At 50.5% G+C, this 18,359-nt stretch overlaps 1 protein-coding gene across 4 annotated transcripts in view; it reads left to right on the top strand.

Annotated features, from left to right (window-relative positions):
• Window positions 1-18,359, top strand: part of pstpip2 (proline-serine-threonine phosphatase interacting protein 2) — a 115,188-nt gene that overhangs the window by 81,509 nt on the left and 15,320 nt on the right. For all 4 annotated transcript variants that reach the window (XM_080203173.1, XM_080203084.1, XM_080203202.1 and 1 more), the window contains exons 7-9: window positions 494-592; window positions 7,184-7,229; window positions 12,347-12,426. In XM_080203173.1, the coding sequence (XP_080059299.1) occupies window positions 494-592; window positions 7,184-7,229; window positions 12,347-12,426 (225 nt within the window). The remainder of the gene's footprint in view (window positions 1-493; window positions 593-7,183; window positions 7,230-12,346; window positions 12,427-18,359) is intronic.

Below are 18,359 nucleotides of genomic sequence, written 5' to 3'. Positions count from 1 at the left end.
AGGTGACACCTCATGGCTAAAAGGAGCTCAGACGATTTCCTGTGACACTGCTGCCACTGGGAGTGATGATCTTCCTGATGCTGCTCCCATTCCCTTCTGGGGGTGATCTTTGAGGCTCTGCTAGCAAAGAGTGCACCCCCACCCTCCCTGACCAACTCACCCCTCACCACCGATCTGTGCCATCTGTCCGGTGCCACACTCGTCAGTCTGGATTCCTCCATCTGCCCTGACGTCTAATAATTGCCTTTGCAAATAAACCTTCAGTACCCCGGCCCTGCTGGTGTGTTTAGTCTCCGCCCCTCCAGCTGGCTGTCTGATTCTCGGCAGTGTTTGAAATTGCGCACAGTGCTGTTTGATCAGGTGGGAAAAGGTGTCTGTGAAACTGGTGAGTCTCACGCAGCATTTTCTCTCCTGCTCTAACACTCCGTGCAATTCTGGGAAAATTTGCACTCTGCTTCCTGAATGATCATTCATTCCTTTGTGTTTCCTCTAGTCCAAGAAGACTTATGAGCAAAAGTGTAAGGAAAAGGATGAAGCTGAACAGATGCTGAATCGAAGTTCTGGGATCAGCAACTCCAAGAATCAAGAGAAAGTGAGAGTTTCTCACAACAGATCTTTAAATATTTCACTGTGTATCTTTCAACATTTCTGATGCTACTCCATTTCTGCTCTTCATATCATTGAATCATAGAACCCCTACAGTACAGAAGGAGGCCATTTGGCCCATAGAATCTGCACTGACCGCAATCTCACCCGGGCCCTATTCCCGTAACCATTATTTACCCTGCTAATCCCACTGCCACTAGCGTTAATTTACTATTTACAATCAACCTAACCCACATATCTTTGTACTGTGGAAGGAAACCGAAGCAGCCGGAGGAGACCCATGCAGACACGGGGAGAATGTGCAAACTCCACACAGACAGCGACCCGAGGCTGGAATTGAACTCGGGCCCCTGCATCAGATAAAGTTTGAACATTGGTGCATCACTTAAGGCCACATCTGAGTATATGCTTTCCTTGTCTGGCTAGGAGGATAGGAATGTAATTTAGACCACAGCGACCCTGGGTGGAACTTTCCACTCAGAGTGCTGGCTGAGGCAGGAAAACTGTGCAGCTCTCCAGCTGCACAGCTGAGTTTCCTCTCCACTGTCTCAGGTGCTCTGTGGACAGGAAATCTGAGTGTGTGGAGTGTGCCATCTCACTACTGGCATGGGGCTGGCAATGCCAGCTCCATGGAGATTGGGGCACCGTTTTTACAGGGCACTCCCATCTCCATTAAAGCATTATTCCAAATCCCCCCTCCCCCCATGGATAAGGGGAACCCCCACAAACACGGGATAACTGTTTAAAGCATTTATTTATTGTATTTACTGCTTTAAGAATTCTGAGGGAGTGGTTAGCAGGCAGTTGTGGGACATCAGCTTTAAATCAGCGCCAGGTTTAAAAGGAGGCCTGGTGTAGACAGCGGGCAACGTCTGAGCGGGCAGTGGAGTGAGTGGGAAGCAGAGTGAGCTATTAGGGCTTAATATCAAAAAGGGCTGGAAGGAAAAAAGGCCAGGTGAGTTTGTTTGAAAAACAAAAAAAAACAAAAAAATTTTTTCAAAACTACTACAGTGAATAATGGAGGGGCATGTGATGTGTGGTTTCTGTATGATGTGGGAACTGGTGGACCCTAGGGTTCATCCCAGTGACCATGTCTGCAGTAAGTGCAGGTTGCTAGAGGAGCTCCAGCTCAGGATAAATGAGCTGGCCTCTGAGCTACAGACACTGAGGCTCATCAGGGGGAGAGAGGGTGCCATTGTCAATGGGGTGCAAGTGACATCCACCCCCCCTAGACTGGCTAACTCTAAGGGTCAGGGACAAGAGGGGGCTGCTGGGAGGAGGAAGGGGGGTGAGGAGCGGAGGCCTCAGCCTCTTAATCTGCATAACAGGTTTGAGGTTCTTGCTTCCAGGCTGGACGAGTACGAGGCAGGTGAGGTTGGTGAGCAAGCTGCACACGGTACAGTGCTGCAGCAGGACATAGGCAAAGAGAAAGGGAAAAGGAGCGTAGTAGTGATTGGGGATAGCGGGGTGAAGGGTATTGACACTGTCCTTTGTCACAATGACAAAGTGCACAGAAGGGTGTGTTGTCTGCCTGGTGCTCAGGTCCGGGATGTCGCAGCTGGGCTGCAGAGGAACCTGGAGTGGGAGGGTGAGAATCCGGTCGTTGTGGTTCATGTGGGTGCCAGCGACGTAAGCAAAATGCAGACTGAGGATCTGGGGAGGGAGTATGAAAAGCTGGGAATGGAATTAAAAAGTAGAACCAACAAGGTGGTTATCTCTGGGCTACTGCCTGAACCGTGTGCAGATGGGCGTAGGGTTGACAGGATTAAGGAAGTGAATGGGTGGTTCAGGGATTGGTGTGGGAGGAATGGGTTTGAATTTATGGGGCATTGGCACCAGTATTGGGGTAGATGGGACCTGTTCGGGCGGGATGGGGTTGGTCTGAACCGTGCTGGGACCAGAGTGCTGGCGAATCGAGTAAAGAGGACTGTAGACAGGGCTTTAAACTAATTGGGGGGGGGGGAGGGTGCGAGGGTAGGTGACCTTACGAGGTCTAAAGTTAAGGAGAGTGTACATGTAAGGGAAGAGGCCGAGGATGTCCCAATAATAGAGGGAGTAGGGGGCGTGAGTATAGTTGGTGGCGTTGCGGCAAATAGGGTCCAGGTGAAGGCTGGGATGAAAGCACTTTATCTGAATGCACGAAGCATTCGGAATAAAGTGGATGAGCTGATGGCGCAGATCGACACAAATGGATACGATCTGGTGGCCATTACAGAGACGTGGCTGCAGGGTGACAGGGACTGGGAGCTGAATGTACAGGGCTATCAAGTGTTTAGGAAGGATAGGCAGGAGGGAAAAGGGGGGGGCGTAGCTCTGCTGATTAAGGATAGCATCATGGTGGTAGCAAGGGATGATATTGGAGCCAAGGAGCAGAGGGTGGAATCGTTGTGGGTGGAGATTAGGAACAGCAAAGGGAGGAAGACGCTGGTGGGTGTCGTCTATAGGCCCCCGAATAATGATCTGGAGATGGGGCGGGCTGTTAACGCGCAAATAAGTGCGGCGTGCAGGAATGGGACGGCCGTAGTTATGGGGGATTTCAATCTGCATATTGATTGGTCGACCCATGTTGGACGTGGGGGGCTCGAGGAAGAGTTCTTGGAATGCTGCCGGGATAGTTTCCTCGAACAGTGTGTGTTGGAGCCGACGAGGGAGCGAGCTATCTTGGATCTGGTGCTATGTAATGAAGCGAGTAGAATTAGGGACCTTGTGGTGAAGGATCCTCTTGGGGAGAGTGATCATTGTATGGTGGAGTTTCTGGTGCAGATGGAGGAGGAGAAAGTGGGTTCCCGGACACGCGTCCTTTGTTTGAATAGAGGGGAATACGGTAGGATGAGAGAAGAATTGGCGAATGTGGACTGGGAGAGCGCGTTGGAGGGAGGGTCTGTTGAGGAGCAGTGGAGGATCTTTAAGGAGATCTTTCTTGGTGCTCAGCGGAAATTTATTCCGATGGTCAAAAAGGATAGTAGAAGGAGAGGTAATAAGCCGTGGATAACGAAGGAGGTGAAGGAAAGTGTTAAATTAAAAGCGGAGGAATTTAGAGTAGCTAAGAGTAGTGGGCGAGAAGAGGATTGGGAGAGGTTTAAATGTCAACAAAGATTGACAAAGAAGTTGATAAGGAAGGGTAGGAGAAACTATGAAGCTGGGCTAGCGCTTAATATAAAAAAGGATAGCAAGAGTTTTTATAAATATATAAAAAGGAAGAGGCTGGCTAGGGTGAATGTTGGTCCTTTAGAGGATGAGAAAGGGGACCTAGTGGTAGGGGATGGGGATATGGCTAAGGTATTGAATAACTTTTTTGTTTCTGTCTTCACGGAGGAGGACATGAATAATTTGCCAGGTGTTAGCGATGGAAAGGTGGTAGGACTGGAGGGTCTTAATGACATTACTGTTACTAGAAAGGCGGTGCTCGACAGACTGGAGGGGGCTGATTGTGGACAAGTCCCCAGGACCGGATGGAATGCATCCGAGGGTTCTGAAAGAAATGGCGGAGGTGATAGTGGATGCCTTGGTGGTTATTTTCCAAACGTCGCTGGATTCCGGGGAAGTGCCGGATGATTGGAAAACGGCTAATGTTACGCCGTTGTTTAAGAAGGGTGCCAGGCAAAAGGCGGGGAATTATAGGCCGGTTAGTTTAACGTCTGTGGTAGGTAAAATGTTAGAATCTGTCATTAAGGAGGAAATTGCGAGGCATCTTGAAGGGAATTGCTTGATAGAGCAGACGCAGCACGGTTTCATTAAAGGGAAGTCGTGTCTGACAAATTTACTGGAGTTCTATGAGGATGTGTCTAGGGCGGTGGATAGAGGAGAGCCGGTGGATGTGGTCTTTCTTGATTTTCAGAAGGCGTTTGACAAAGTGCCTCACAAGAGGTTATTGCAGAAGGTCGAGGGACATGGAGTTGGGGGTAGGGTGTTAGCGTGGATAGAGGATTGGTTGTCAAATAGGAGGCAGAGAGTGGGGGTCAACGGGTGCTATTCGGATTGGCGGATGGTGACTAGTGGAGTGCCCCAGGGGTCGGTGCTGGGGCCTCAGCTTTTTACCATTTATACAGATGATCTGGAGGAGGGAACCGAGTGTAGGGTGTCGAAATTTGCTGATGACACCAAGATTGGGGGAACGGCAAATTGTGCGGAGGGTGTGGAGAGTCTGCAGAAGGATCTAGATAGGCTGGGCGAATGGGCCAGGAAATGGCAAATGGAATTTAATGTTGGCAAGTGTGAGGTGGTCCACTTTGGTAGGAAGAATGGTAGGAAGGACTATTACTTATGGGGCGAAAAACTGCAGCAGGCGACGGTGCAGACGGACCTCGGGGTCCTTGTGCATGAGTCACAAAAACCCAGCTTGCAGGTGCAGCAGGTGGTCAGGAAGGCGAATGGGATGCTGGCCTTCATAGCGAAGGGGATTGAATATAAAAGTAGGGAGGTCTTGCTGCAGCTGTATAGGGCATTGGTGAGGCCGCAACTGGAGTACTGTGTGCATTTTTGGGCGCCGCACCTGCGCAAGGATATTTTGGCCTTGGAGGGAGTGCAGAGGAGGTTTACTAGACTGATACCGGAGTTGAGGGGGTTGAGCTATGAGGAGAGGCTGAATAAACTGGGCTTGTACTCGTTAGAGTTTAGAAGAATGAGAGGAGATCTCATTGAGACGTATAAGATGATGAATGGGATGGATAGGATAGAGGTGGAAAGACTCTTCCCGCTCAAAAAAGACAATAGGACTAGGGGGCACAGCCTCAAGATAAAAGGGGGGCGGTTTAGAACGGAGTTGAGGAGGAACTTCTTCACTCAAAGGGTGGTGAATCTCTGGAATTCTCTGCCCATTGAAGTGGTGGAGGCTGCCTCGCTAAATATTTTTAAGACGCGGGTTGATGGGTTTTTGATAGGAGAGGGGATTAAGGGTTATGGGGAGAGGGTGGGAAAGTGGAACTGAGCAGCGACAGATCAGCCATGATCTTATTGAATGGCGGGGCAGGCTCGAAGGGCTAGATGGCCTACTCCTGCTCCTATTTCTTATGTTCTTATGTTCTTAAGTGGACCTGCCCCCTTCACAAGCGCTGTGGTCACCACATCCCACACAGGAGGGGAACATCCCTCCACTGAAGCACCGGAGGAACCCCTCCCCCAACATGTAAGGGGAACCCAATGACCCCGCCTGTGGATCCACAGAGGGTCAGCCCCTGTCAGGTTGGCACTGCCAGCCTGGCACTGTCAAGGGGCAGTGCGAGGGCAGTGCCTGGACATGTCACTTTCCAGGGGCTATACTTACTTTTACGTGCCCGACAGGTTTCCCTCAACCACTTCACATTTTAAAATACCTGCTGTAAATCTGGCAGGAGGGAATTCTTAATGTGCAGGGAACATATGGCGGAGAAGTCCTTTAAACAGAAAATCCCCCCATTTTCTTTATAAAAATAAGGATCAATGAATCTTCCTAATTCTGGACCTCGTAGCTTTAAAGTAAAAGATTTATAATAGATTCAGAATGTTGCATGTCCATGTCCAATACCAGCCTCCCCAAAACCTCCTGGTTGTATCTCTCCAACTCTCTTCTCTTTCACTGGGATTTTCTCCAGTATCTGATGATGATGTTCGCTGTTTCGCCTTTGAGAAAAACAAAAGCACTTCAGTTTATATAGCTCCTTTCACAACCTAATCACTCCCCAAAGCGCTTTAGAGTTATTGAAGTACTTTGGAGTGTTGTTGGAAACACAGTAGTCAATTGGTACACAGCAAATTCCCACAACCAGAAAAATGTTAACAACCAGATAATCTGCTTTTTTGTGATTTGATTGAGGGATAAATATTGGCCAACACACTCAGAATAATTCTCCTGCACTTGGAATTGTACCCTGGACTCTTACATCCAGTCACAAGCATGGGTAGAGCCTGAGTTTAACATCTCACACGAAAGATGGCTAATCCAACAGTGCAGCACTCCCTCTGAGTCAAAAAGTCCTGGGTTCAAATTCCACAGTAAAAAGTTTAACAACACCAGGTTAAAATCCAACAGGTTTATTTGGTAGTAAACGCCACCAGCTTTCGGGGTGACTCACTTAACGAAAGGGCAAACCCTGAAAGCTAGTGGCGTTTACTACCAAAGAAACCTGTTGGACTTTAACCTGGTGTTGTGAAACTTCTTACTGTGTTTACCCCAGTCCAACGCCAGCATCTCCACTTCCAGTCCCACCCCAGGGCTTGAGCATAACAGTCTCAGTAATGCAGCACTGCAGGAGTGCCGCATTGCTGAGGTGTCATCACACTCGCTATTGAAGAACGACCGGTGACGCTGTAACCCCAGCTGCTGATTTCAGGTGGAAAGGTAGGGAGGAAAGAAAATGTCTGGACAAGGCATGTGCTCCTTTCTGTTCAATATGATCAATACTCTCACTGAACGCCCTTACTGAGCACCCTTGCCGAACACACTACCCGACCATCCTCACCGAACACGCTCCCTGAATGCCGTTACCGAACCCGTGACTGAGAGTCTGATGAGGGGCCTTGCATGAGAATGGTTTAATGTGTGCTGTGATAGTGTGCTCTTGTCTTGCATCATTCCCTCTGACAATATTCTGTTCTCCAGCTGCAGGCAAAGGCAAATCAGAGTAAACAAAGTGCTGAAGATGCCGGTGAGTGAATCCCCAGTAAAATGATTCCAATGGGGGAGGGGATATGTGAGGGAGGGGAGGGGGGGTAGCTGGGGAGGGAATGGTGGGGAGGAACCATGATTACATTGTGAGTGGAAAGCCCAGCATAGCAAGTATTGGTCATTCAAAATTATATCCCTATTTTTTTCATGTCACTCATAAAATAAATAAACCCAGCTCCTCACTGAATGGTTTGCATTCAGTTGTGCACATGCTGGTGCAAATTCTCCTCCTCTTGTTTCATTGGAGAGGAATAGAACTAGGGGACAAAGGTTTCAGGTGCTTGAGGAAAAGCTTGGAGGCGATGTGCAAGGTAAGTTTTTACACAGAGGGTGGAATGTCTGGAACGCACTGTGGTGGGAGCAGGTACGATAGCAGCATTTAAGGGGCAACTAGACAAATACATGAATAGGACGGGAATGGAAGGACATGGACTCCATAAGTGCATGCGGTTGTAGTTTTTTAGACAGGCATCATGATTGGCACAGGCTTGAAGAGCCAAAGGGCCTTTTCCTGTGCTGTAGTGATCTTACAAAGATATGGCAATAAGGTGAGAGGAATCTGGTCTGGAACACAAACACTGGTGGGGCTGAATGACCAGTTTCTTTGCTATTTTTTTCAGCATTGGTCAGTTAATTACAATGGAGGGGCTGGCTCTGGGGCTTATTTATTGGTGAAGTCTGTTGTTCGAAAAGGACCCACTCTGCCGGTCGTTGGTGTTCCAGTGCCAATGGTTTCACTAAAGCACGGTAATGTTTTGTCCTCTTTTCTGCCCAAAAGCCTCTCTCCCCACCTACGTTGATTCCTCATTATATAAATATATTGCATTTCATGAGGGGATCGATTGTCAGTCTGGCAGTGCCCAAGGGGCACCCCTGCCTTGTCCTCGGCCTCCCCAGGGAGCCTCAACGGCCTCCGGCTCCACCGCCGAGGCCAACACAACTGTTCCCTGTTCATGGGGAGCAATGCTGGAGAGAACCATGAACGACTGAGCACCGGGCTCACTAAACATATGGAAATCAGTATTTAAATAAATTTAAATAAATTAATCAGCCTCTCATTGACTGATTAATTTATTGACCATGCCAAAAACCTGAGTGTCATAAAATTGCGACAGGCATGAAAACAGATGCCAAATCATGCTAGCCGCTGTATGCCCAATTTTACGATGTTTTCCTGCCATAAAACAGGCATAAAGAGGTCATAATATTCCACCCCTTGCACTTTGACTTTTACCATACAATCCCTACAGAGTAGAAAGAGGCCATTCAGCCCATCGAGTCTGCACCAACCACAATCCCACCCAGGCCCTATCCCCGTAACCCCACGTATTTACCCTTCTAATCCCCAGTCACCAAGGGCAATTTAAGATGGCGAATCCTTCCAACCTGCACATCTTTGGACTGTGGGAGAAAACTCATGCAGACACGGGGAGAATGTGCAGACTCCGCACAGACAAGTCTGCACAGACAGTCACCCAAAACTGGAACTGAACCCGGGTCCCTGGCGCTGTGAAGCAGCAGTGCTAACCACTGTGCCACAGTGCCACCCTTTTTGGTGTCAGACACATGTCCTTCCCATGTTCAAGATATTCCCATATCCAGAAGGTGATCTGGATAGCTATATGATTCATTAGCCTGCCCTTAAATGTTTGGAAAGCTGAGGGAATAACGGGCAGCAGGATAGAAGGGAAACATAATAAACAGCTGCTGGCAAACCTTAAACAATTTGCCACGGCCAAAGCCGTATGAAATGGGATGTCCAGACTTCCAGAAAGCTTTTGATGAAGTACCACCTTATACACTTTATTCTAGACAAAGCTGTGTAGCTACTGGGCAAACGTATATCAAAGCTAGATGGAAATACGCTGTTTATTTCGCAGTCCTTCCATCTGATTGACTAAGGAGATATACAGTTGTTTGCCCTGTTCATTCAGGTCCCAGATCCCCTCGTTGTGACATTGTCAACTCGCACTTCCAGCATCTTAGTGGGAAACAGTGGGAGAGCTGTTGCCATTGTGGTAATGTTACTGGACTAGTAATCTAGAAGCCTGTCTGACCTTCCAAGGGGGCCTCTCGAAGCACAGGTTCAAATCCCACCATGGCAGCTGGTGGAATTTAAATTAAATGAATAAAATCAGGAATTGAAACCTCGTCTCTGTAATGGTGGCCATTAAACTATCATCGACTGTTGTGAAAACCCATTTGATTCACTAATGTCCTTTAGGGAAGGACATTACCCGGTCCTTACCTGGTCTGGCCTACATGTCACTCCAGAGCCAAAGCAACGTGGTTGACTCTTTACATGCCCTCAGACAGGGCCTAGCAAGTCACACAGTTACAGATTATAGAATCTTACAGTGCAGAAGAAGGCCATTTGGCCCTTCAAGTCTGCACAGATCACAATCCCACCCAGGCCTTATCCCCAAAACCCCATGCATTTATCCTAGCTAGTCCCCCTGACACTATGGGGCAATCTAGCATGGCCAATCCACTTAGTTCGCACATCTTTTGGAATGTGGGAGGAAACCAGAGCACCCGGAAGAGCACATTCCACACAGACAGTGATCCAAGCTGGAAATTGAACCCAGGTCCCTGGCACTGTGAGGCAGCAGTATTAACCACTGTGCCACTGTGCCAGCCATTCAGAAACAATTGGGGATGGGCAACAAATGCTGGCCTTGCCAGCAACACCCACATCCCACAGAAGAATAAATTAAGTTTTAAAAATCATCGTCATAAACCAAGTAAATCTGATTAATGAAGAGTGGACTTTGTTACTCTGTCAAAGCAAAACTGTGGTCCTCCCAATCTCTTTAGCCTGCAGGGTGGATAATTAACTATGTTAAAGTATATGATATATGAGACAAGATAATAGCCCATGAAGAGAGACTGAATAGACTGGGTCTGTACTCGTTGGAGTTTAGAAGGGTGAGGGGGTATCTTATAAAGACATATAAGATAATGAAGGGGATGGATAGGGTAGAGGTAGAGAGATTCTTCCCGCTTAAAAAGGATAGCAGGACTAGAGGGCACAGCCTCAAAATAAGCGGGGGGAGTAGTTTAGATCGGAGTTGAGGAGGAACCTCTTCACTCAAAGGGTGGTGAATCTCTGGAATTCTCTGCCCATTGAAGTGGTGGAGGCTACTTCACTGAATATATTTAAGTCACGGGTAGATAGGTTTCTGATAGACAGGGGAATTAAGGGTTATGGAGAGAAAGCGGGAAAGTGGAACTGATCCACTCAGATCAGCCATGATCTTATTGAATGGCGGGGCAGGCTCAAAGGGCTAGATGGCCTACTCCTGCTCCTATTTCTTATGTTCTTATAAATTCAAGTATTGCCTGAAAGTAGGATATGGGGCCCAGGGAGCATAGCCTGTATTGTACAAATCTGGCTTCTCATTACTGGACTGGGACTACTGCTCAGACCAAGGCTGCGGTTTTGTCCACAGGCTGACTTTTCAGAGTCAGTTTAGCTTTAACTTTTTCAGAGTCAGTTTAGCTTTAACTTATTTTGGTTACAGGAATAAGACAAATTAGCAAACCATTGCCAGGGATTCTGTCTAAAAGTTGGGGGCGGGGGGGGGCGGTTGGTTTTCAAGATTAGCTGCCGCAGTCTGCTTGTCTGTTAATTTAGGGAGTTATACAACAAGAGTTCCGAAGTATTTAGTGGATCACTCTGCTGGCAATATCATCAGGTTTCTCCCCAGTTAATTTTCAAATCCCTGACCTGCCACAAGTGACAATATTGGATAGCTGTTAGAACTGGGGAATATAAATGATGGGAAATGCTTTGTGGGCTCTTGTATTTCTGCCACTTGCACATTATTATAACCTGCCTGCTCATTGGTGGACGCATCCTCACCTCTGGAGGGATTTTAATAGGGAAAAAAATGAGGTGACTGTTCCCTGGCTGAGCTTCCCAACTGCATGAAAGATGTCAGCTTGAAATGTTAACTCTGTTTCTCTCCCTCCACTGAAGCTGCTTGACTTTGGGTCTTTTCCATTTATATCTCAGATTTTCAGCATTGGCGGTACTTTACTTTTGTCTCTGGGATTACTCCAATCCTTTCCTGGTCGGCTTCCCATCTTCTGTCTTGCATAGCATTCCCACTTCTCCAACACTCTGCTGCCTGTATCCTAACTTGTGCCAAGTCCTGTTCACTGTGCTCGATGACCTACATCGGTTCCCCATTTTCCAATGCCTCAATTCTAAGTTGCCCTGTGTTTAAAATATCTCCGTGGCCTCACCTTTCCTTTATCTCCTTAACCTCCTCCAGCCCTATGACCCTGCGTGAACTCTGCAGTTCTTGGCCCAGCCTGACTTTCATTGTTCTACCATTAGCAGCCGTGCCTTTCACATGTCTAGGCCCAAAGCTCTGGAATTCTCTCCCTAAACCTTTCCGCATCTTTAATCCTCTGTCTCTGCCTCTGACCAAGCTTTTGCCCTCTTGTCCTATTCCCTCTTTACGTGACTCCGAGTTCATTTTCTTTCTGAGATTTTCTGTTTTTGTGAGATAAACTGATGCTGCTCTATGGAGTGTCACAATGTCGGAACAGCATTACAAGCATAGGTCAGCCTTGGTCTAATCTCTTCAGTTTTTCACCTAAGTTCCGTTATTTTGCAGCTTGATTAAGGGGCTTGTACCAATCACCTCTGCTACGTCATTGGTTTCATGTGGAGTATCATGGTTGCCAGGGTGACACAGCTAGGAGAATTCTTCTTCCAGTGCACCTTCTAACGCTATTAAGTGTCGCAATTCCTGCCACATTTTTGTCAACATTTCTCTACCCACCATTTTTTTAAAAAAGCTTTTGTGAGGGCTGCATTGGGTGTTAATAGACTGACGAGGGTTCCACAAGCATGTAGAATCTGACAGGTTTTTATTACATACTGGTATACAGTCAGGTTAGCATTCACATCCATCTCTGAAAGGACTCGCGCTCATTGCTTTAACATGATGTTGCTTCATACAGTAGACATGGATTTTAATCCATTTCCAGACAAAAGATCAGCATCAAACGCATTGTAATACATAGTGGCCTGAATTATAAATTATTCCTTCAGTGCTAAGATTGTGTTTTCCACCCTCACAGATCGCGTGTACCAACAGAATGTTTCCACTCTGGAGAAGATCCAGGAAGAATGGCAAACAGAACACATCAAGACCTGTGAGGTAGGTGACACATGGTAACAGAATAAAGAACGTGGAAAATTACGGCACAGGAACAGACCCTTCAGCCCTCCAAGACCTTGCTGACCATGATGCCCAAAATAAACTAAAAAAAAACCTTCTGCCCTTACTCGATCCATATTCCTCTGTTCCCTCTATGTTTATGTACCCATCCAGGTGCCTCTTAAATGTTGCTAATATGCTTGCTTCCACCACATCCCCTGGCAGTGAGTTCCAGGCGTGGGAGTTCCCTCTCACTCTCCCCTTGCCTCCCTCTCACTGCGTGAAAAACCTCTCCCGCACATTTCCCTTAAACTTTCCCCCTCACCTTGAAAGTGTGCCCCCTCGTAATTGACACGTACATCCTGGGAAAAAGCTTCTGACTATCTACCCTGATAATAATTTTGTAGACCTCCATCAGTTCTCCCCTCAGCCTCCAATCTTTCCGGTGAAAACAAATCTAGTTCATTCAACCTGTCCTCATAGCCAACACCCTCGAGACTAGGCAACATCCTGGTGAACCTGTTTTGCACTTTCCCCAACGCTTCCATATCCTTTTGGTAATGGGGTGATCAGAACTGCACGCGATATTCCAAATGTGGCCTTACCAAGGTTTTATGTAGCTGCAACATGATTTCACAACTCTTGTACTCAGTGCCCCAACTGACGAAGGCAAGCATGCCACATGCCTTCATAATCACCTTGATCATCTGTGAAGGCATATGGCAGGCAACCGAGGCATAGAATATACGAGTAGGGCGGTTATGATGGAGCTGTATAAACATTCTTTAGGCCACAGCTAGGGTAATGTGGGCAGCTCTGGTCACTACACTATGGGAAATATGTGATTGCACTAGAAAGGATACAGAGGAGGTTCACCAGGATGTTGCCTGCACTGAAACATTCCAGCTATGAAGAGAGGCTGGTTAGGCTGGGGTTGTTTTCCTTCAAATGGAGAAGGCTGTGGGGGACCCAGTAGAGGTGTACAATATTATGAGGGACACAGATAGGAAGGAACTTTTCTCCTTAGTGGAGGGGCCAATAATTAGAGGGCATAGATTTAATGTAAGGGACTGGAGATTTTAAAGGGGGTTTGAGGAAAAATATTTTCACTCAGAGTGTGATGGGAATCTACAACTCACTGCCTGAAAGGCTTGTACAGATGGGAACCCTCACAACATTTACAAAGCATTTAGATGAGCACTTGAAATTCTCCACCATCTCCCTCTCACTCTCCTTCTGCCTCTCTCTCACTCTCCCCCCGCCTCCCTCTCACTCTCCCCCCATGTCCCTCTCACTCTCCCCCTGCGTCCCTCTCACTCTCCCCCTGCCTCCCTCTCACTCTCCTTCTGCCTCTCTCTCACTCTCCCCCGCTTCCCCCTCACTCTCCCCCCGCCTCCCTCTCACTCTTCCCCAACTCCCTCTCACTCTCATACTCTCTCACCCGCCTTCCTCTCAACCTCCCCCTGCCTCCCTCTCACTCTCGCCCCGCGTCCCTCTCATTCTCCCCCCTGCCTCCCTCTCATTCTCCCCCCTGCGTCCCTCTCACTCTCCCCCTGCCTCCCTCTCACTCTCCTTCTGCCTCTCTCTCACTCTCTCCCGCTTCCCCCTCACTCTCCCCCCGCCTCCCTCTCACTCTTCCCCAACTCCCTCTCACTCTCATACTCTCTCACCCGCCTTCCTCTCAACCTCCCCCTGCCTCCCTCTCATTCTCCCCCCTGCCTCCCTCTCACTCTCCCCTGCCTCCCTCTCACTCTCTCCCCGCCTCCCTCTCACTCTCTCCCCGCCTCCCTCTCACTCTGCCCCCGCGTCCCTCTCACTCTGCCCCCGCGTCCCTCTCACTCTCCCCCGCGTCCCTCTCACTCTCCCCCCGCCTCCCTCTCACTCTCCCCCCGCCTCCCTCTCACTCTCCCCCCGCCTCCCTCTCACTCTCCCCCCGCCTCCCTCTCACTCTCCCCCCGCCTCCCTCTCACTCTCCCCCCGCCTCCCTCTCACTCTCCCCCCGCCTCCCTCTCACTCTCCCCCCGCCTCCCTCTCACTCTCCCCCCGCCTCCCTCTCACTCTCCCCCCGCCTCCCTCTCACTCTCCCCCCGCCTCCCTCTCACTCTCCCCCCGCCTCCCTCTCACTCTCCCCCCGCCTCCCTCTCACTCTCCCCCCGCCTCCCTCTCACTCTCCCCCCGCCTCCCTCTCACTCTCCCCCCGCCTCCCTCTCACTCTCCCCCCGCCTCCCTCTCACTCTCCCCCCGCCTCCCTCTCACTCTCCCCCCGCCTCCCTCTCACTCTCCCCCCGCCTCCCTCTCACTCTCCCCCCGCCTCCCTCTCACTCTCCCCCCGCCTCCCTCTCACTCTCCCCCCGCCTCCCTCTCACTCTCCCCCCGCCTCCCTCTCACTCTCCCCCCGCCTCCCTCTCACTCTCCCCCCGCCTCCCTCTCACTCTCCCCCCGCCTCCCTCTCACTCTCCCCCCGCCTCCCTCTCACTCTCCCCCCGCCTCCCTCTCACTCTCCCCCCGCCTCCCTCTCACTCTCCCCCCGCCTCCCTCTCACTCTCCCCCCGCCTCCCTCTCACTCTCCCCCCGCCTCCCTCTCACTCTCCCCCTGCCTCCCTCTCACTTTCCTCCCGCTTCCCTCTCACTCTACCCCCCGGCTCCCTCTGACTCTCCCCCTGCCTCCCTCTGACTCTCCCCTGGCCTCCCTCTGACTCTCCCCCCACCTCCCTCTCACTCTTCCCCCCCTCACTCTCCCCTGCCTCCCTCCCACTCTCCCCCCCGCCTCCCTCCCACTCTCCCCCGCCTCCCTCTCACTCTCCCCCCACATCCCTCTCACTCTCCCCCCGCCGCCCTCTCACCCTCCCCCCGCCTCCCTCTCACCCTCCCCCCGCCTCCCTCTCACTCTCCCCCCGCCTCCCTCTCACTCTCCCCCCGCCTCCCTCTCACTCTCCCCCCGCCTCCCTCTCACTCTCCCCCCGCCTCCCTCTCACTCTCCCCCCGCCTCCCTCTCACTCTCCCCCCGCCTCCCTCTCACTCTCCCCCCGCCTCCCTCTCACTCTCCCCCCGCCTCCCTCTCACTCTCCCCCCGCCTCCCTCTCACTCTCCCCCCGCCTCCCTCTCACTCTCCCCCCGCCTCCCTCTCACTCTCCCCCCGCCTCCCTCTCACTCTCCCCCCGCCTCCCTCTCACTCTCCCCCCGCCTCCCTCTCACTCTCCCCCCGCCTCCCTCTCACTCTCCCCCCGCCTCCCTCTCACTCTCCCCCCGCCTCCCTCTCACTCTCCCCCCGCCTCCCTCTCACTCTCCCCCCGCCTCCCTCTCACTCTCCCCCGCCTCCCTCTCACTCTCCCCCCGCCTCCCTCTCACTCTCCCCCCGCCTCCCTCTCACTCTCCCCCTGCCTCCCTCCCACTCTCCCTCGCCTCCCTCCCACTCTCCTCCCGCCTCCCTCCGACTCTCCCCCCGCCTCCCTCTCACTCTCTCCACCGCGTCCCTGTCACTCTCCCCCCGCCTTCCGCTGACTCTCCCCTGCCTCCCGCTGACTCTCCCCCTGCCTCCCTCTCACCCTCCCCCTGCCTCCCTCTCACTCCCCTCCCTCTCACTCTCTCCCCGCCTACTTATCACCCTCCCCCCTGCCTCCCTCTCACCCTCCCCCCACCTCCCTGTCACTCTCTCCCCGCGTCCCTGTCACTCTTCTCCCGCTGCCCTCTTACTCTCCTCCCGCCGCCCTCTCACCCTCCTCCTGCCTCCCTGTCACTCTCCCCCTGCCTCCCTCTGACTCTCCCCCCGTCTCCGTCTGACTCTCCCTTACCTCCCTCTGACTCTCCCCCCGCCTCCCTCTGACTCTCCCCCCGCCTCCCTCTCACCCTCCCCCTGCCTCCCTCTCACCCTCCCCCTGTCTCCCTCTCACTCCCCTAACACCTCCCTCTCACTCTCTCCCCGTGTCCCTGTCACTCTTCCCCCACCTCCCTCTTACTCTCCTTCCACCGCCCTCTCACCCTCCCCCTGCCTACTTGTCACTCTCCCTAACGCATCCCTCTCACTCTCCCCCATGCCTCACTCACACACTGGTGTGGCTCAGGCCACTCACAATTTTTCCCCTTTAGTTAATCCAAGTGTGTGGCAAATTTAAAGGCATATACATTCAACTGACTTTGCCACGGACAATAAAAAAACTTGAAGGGATCATTGATAACATAGAGCTGCCACACCTAAACATAGCATCCAGTCCAATTAGCCTGTCGGCGCTTATCTTCCACATAATCCTATGTACCTGTCCTATCTCTTCATTGACCTACCTGAAGAACCTATATCTATAAAGTGGGATGGGCCAGCTTCAGGGTAATTTCAAACACTTAGTAAATAACTTGCATTTAATGTAGCGCCTTTCATGATTTGAGAATGTTCCAAAATGCCTCATGGCCAGTGAAGTACATTTGATTACAGGCAATGTTGTAACGGTAGCACAGTTGTTAGCACTGCTGCTTCACAGCTCCAGGGACCTGGGTTCGATTCCCGACTTGGGTCACTGTCTGTATGGAGTTTGCACATTCTCCTTGTGTCTGTGTGGGTTTCCTCCGAGTGCTCCAGTTTCCTCCCACAGTCCAAAGATGTGCGGAATGGTTGATTGGCCATGCTAAAATTGCCCCTTAGTGTCCCGATATGTGTAGGTGAGAGGGATTAGTGGGTAAAATATGTAGGGATATGGGGGTAGGGCCTGGGTGGGATTGTGGTCGGTGCACACTTGATGGGCCAAATGGCCTCTTTCTGCATTGTAACGATTCTATGGAATGTAGGAAAGGCTCCTGTCAGTTTGTGCACAGCAAGCACCCACAGTGCTGAGTCATTCCAGTGCTGAGGAATGACTGAAGCAGCTGCTTTTGTTTTAGTTCCTGTTCGTTGAGGGATAAATATTGGCCAGGAAAGGCTCCACTGTTTTTCTATAAAGTTGTACATTCACCTGACAGGGAAGAAGAGGCCTTACTTTAACATCTCATCTGACAAACAGTTCCTCAAAGATTGGCACTTCCATCATATCCACCTGTGAGCTGTATTGTCCCTGTGAAAAAAGCCCCACTTTTCACATCAGTCTTTGTATCACAGGTTCCTCATACCAGCCAGTGTAGCAGTGAATAGGCCCAAAATAACTCATCAACATTCCCCCTGTGCTGTGGAGCCTCCAACTGCACACAACCCTCCCCCAGTCTGCCTGTCAAGATCCTTATACATGTTGGAATGTTCTGTTATTCTAAATATAAATGTATAAATATTAATGTATAAATATAAGTTGTTGCTGATTGTGAATATGATAGTGGTTAAAAATCAGCACTGTCGGAACGTCGCTGGTGATACTGCTGAGGAAAAGCTCAGCACTGACACCAGGAGGCTCTCAGTAGAATTAAAGCTATGGAAAAGTAGCAGAACAGAAAGAGAAAAACTGCCAGTGGTAGAAATGTCATTTAAAAAACCTGAAAATACTGGAAATGTTGACAGATGCCCAGTATGGGGTCCAGCAGGCTCTTCTTGCTCCAAACTTTAACACAGGATTGGTTCCCAACATGGGCACGAGAGTGCTGAGTTTGAGAGCTGAGGAGAGAGTGACTGCCTTTGACATCGAGGCAGCATCTGACAAAGTGTGGCATCAAGGAGCCCTAATTAAAGTTAAAATCAATGAAAATCAGAGGAAAACTTGCTACTGGCTAAAATCATACATGGAACAAGGGATGATGGTCTGGTTGTTGCGGGGGTTGGGGGGGGGGGGGGGGGTCAGTCATCGCAGTTCCAGGACATTGTTGCAGGAGTTCCTCAGGCTAGTGGCCTAGGCCTAACCATCTTCAGCTGCTACATCAATGACCTTCGTAAGGGTTGATAAGTGACAAGTAACATTAATGCCAGGCAATAAGAGAGAATCTAACCATTGACCGTTGACATTCAATAATATTACCATCATTGA

Source organism: Carcharhinus amblyrhynchos, chromosome 1 (assembly GCF_965287045.1).
Source record: "Carcharhinus amblyrhynchos chromosome 1, sCarAmb.v2.hapA, whole genome shotgun sequence".
NCBI classification, from domain to species: domain Eukaryota; kingdom Metazoa; phylum Chordata; class Chondrichthyes; order Carcharhiniformes; family Carcharhinidae; genus Carcharhinus; species Carcharhinus amblyrhynchos.
This window is presented reverse-complemented; position numbering and strand designations above follow the sequence as displayed.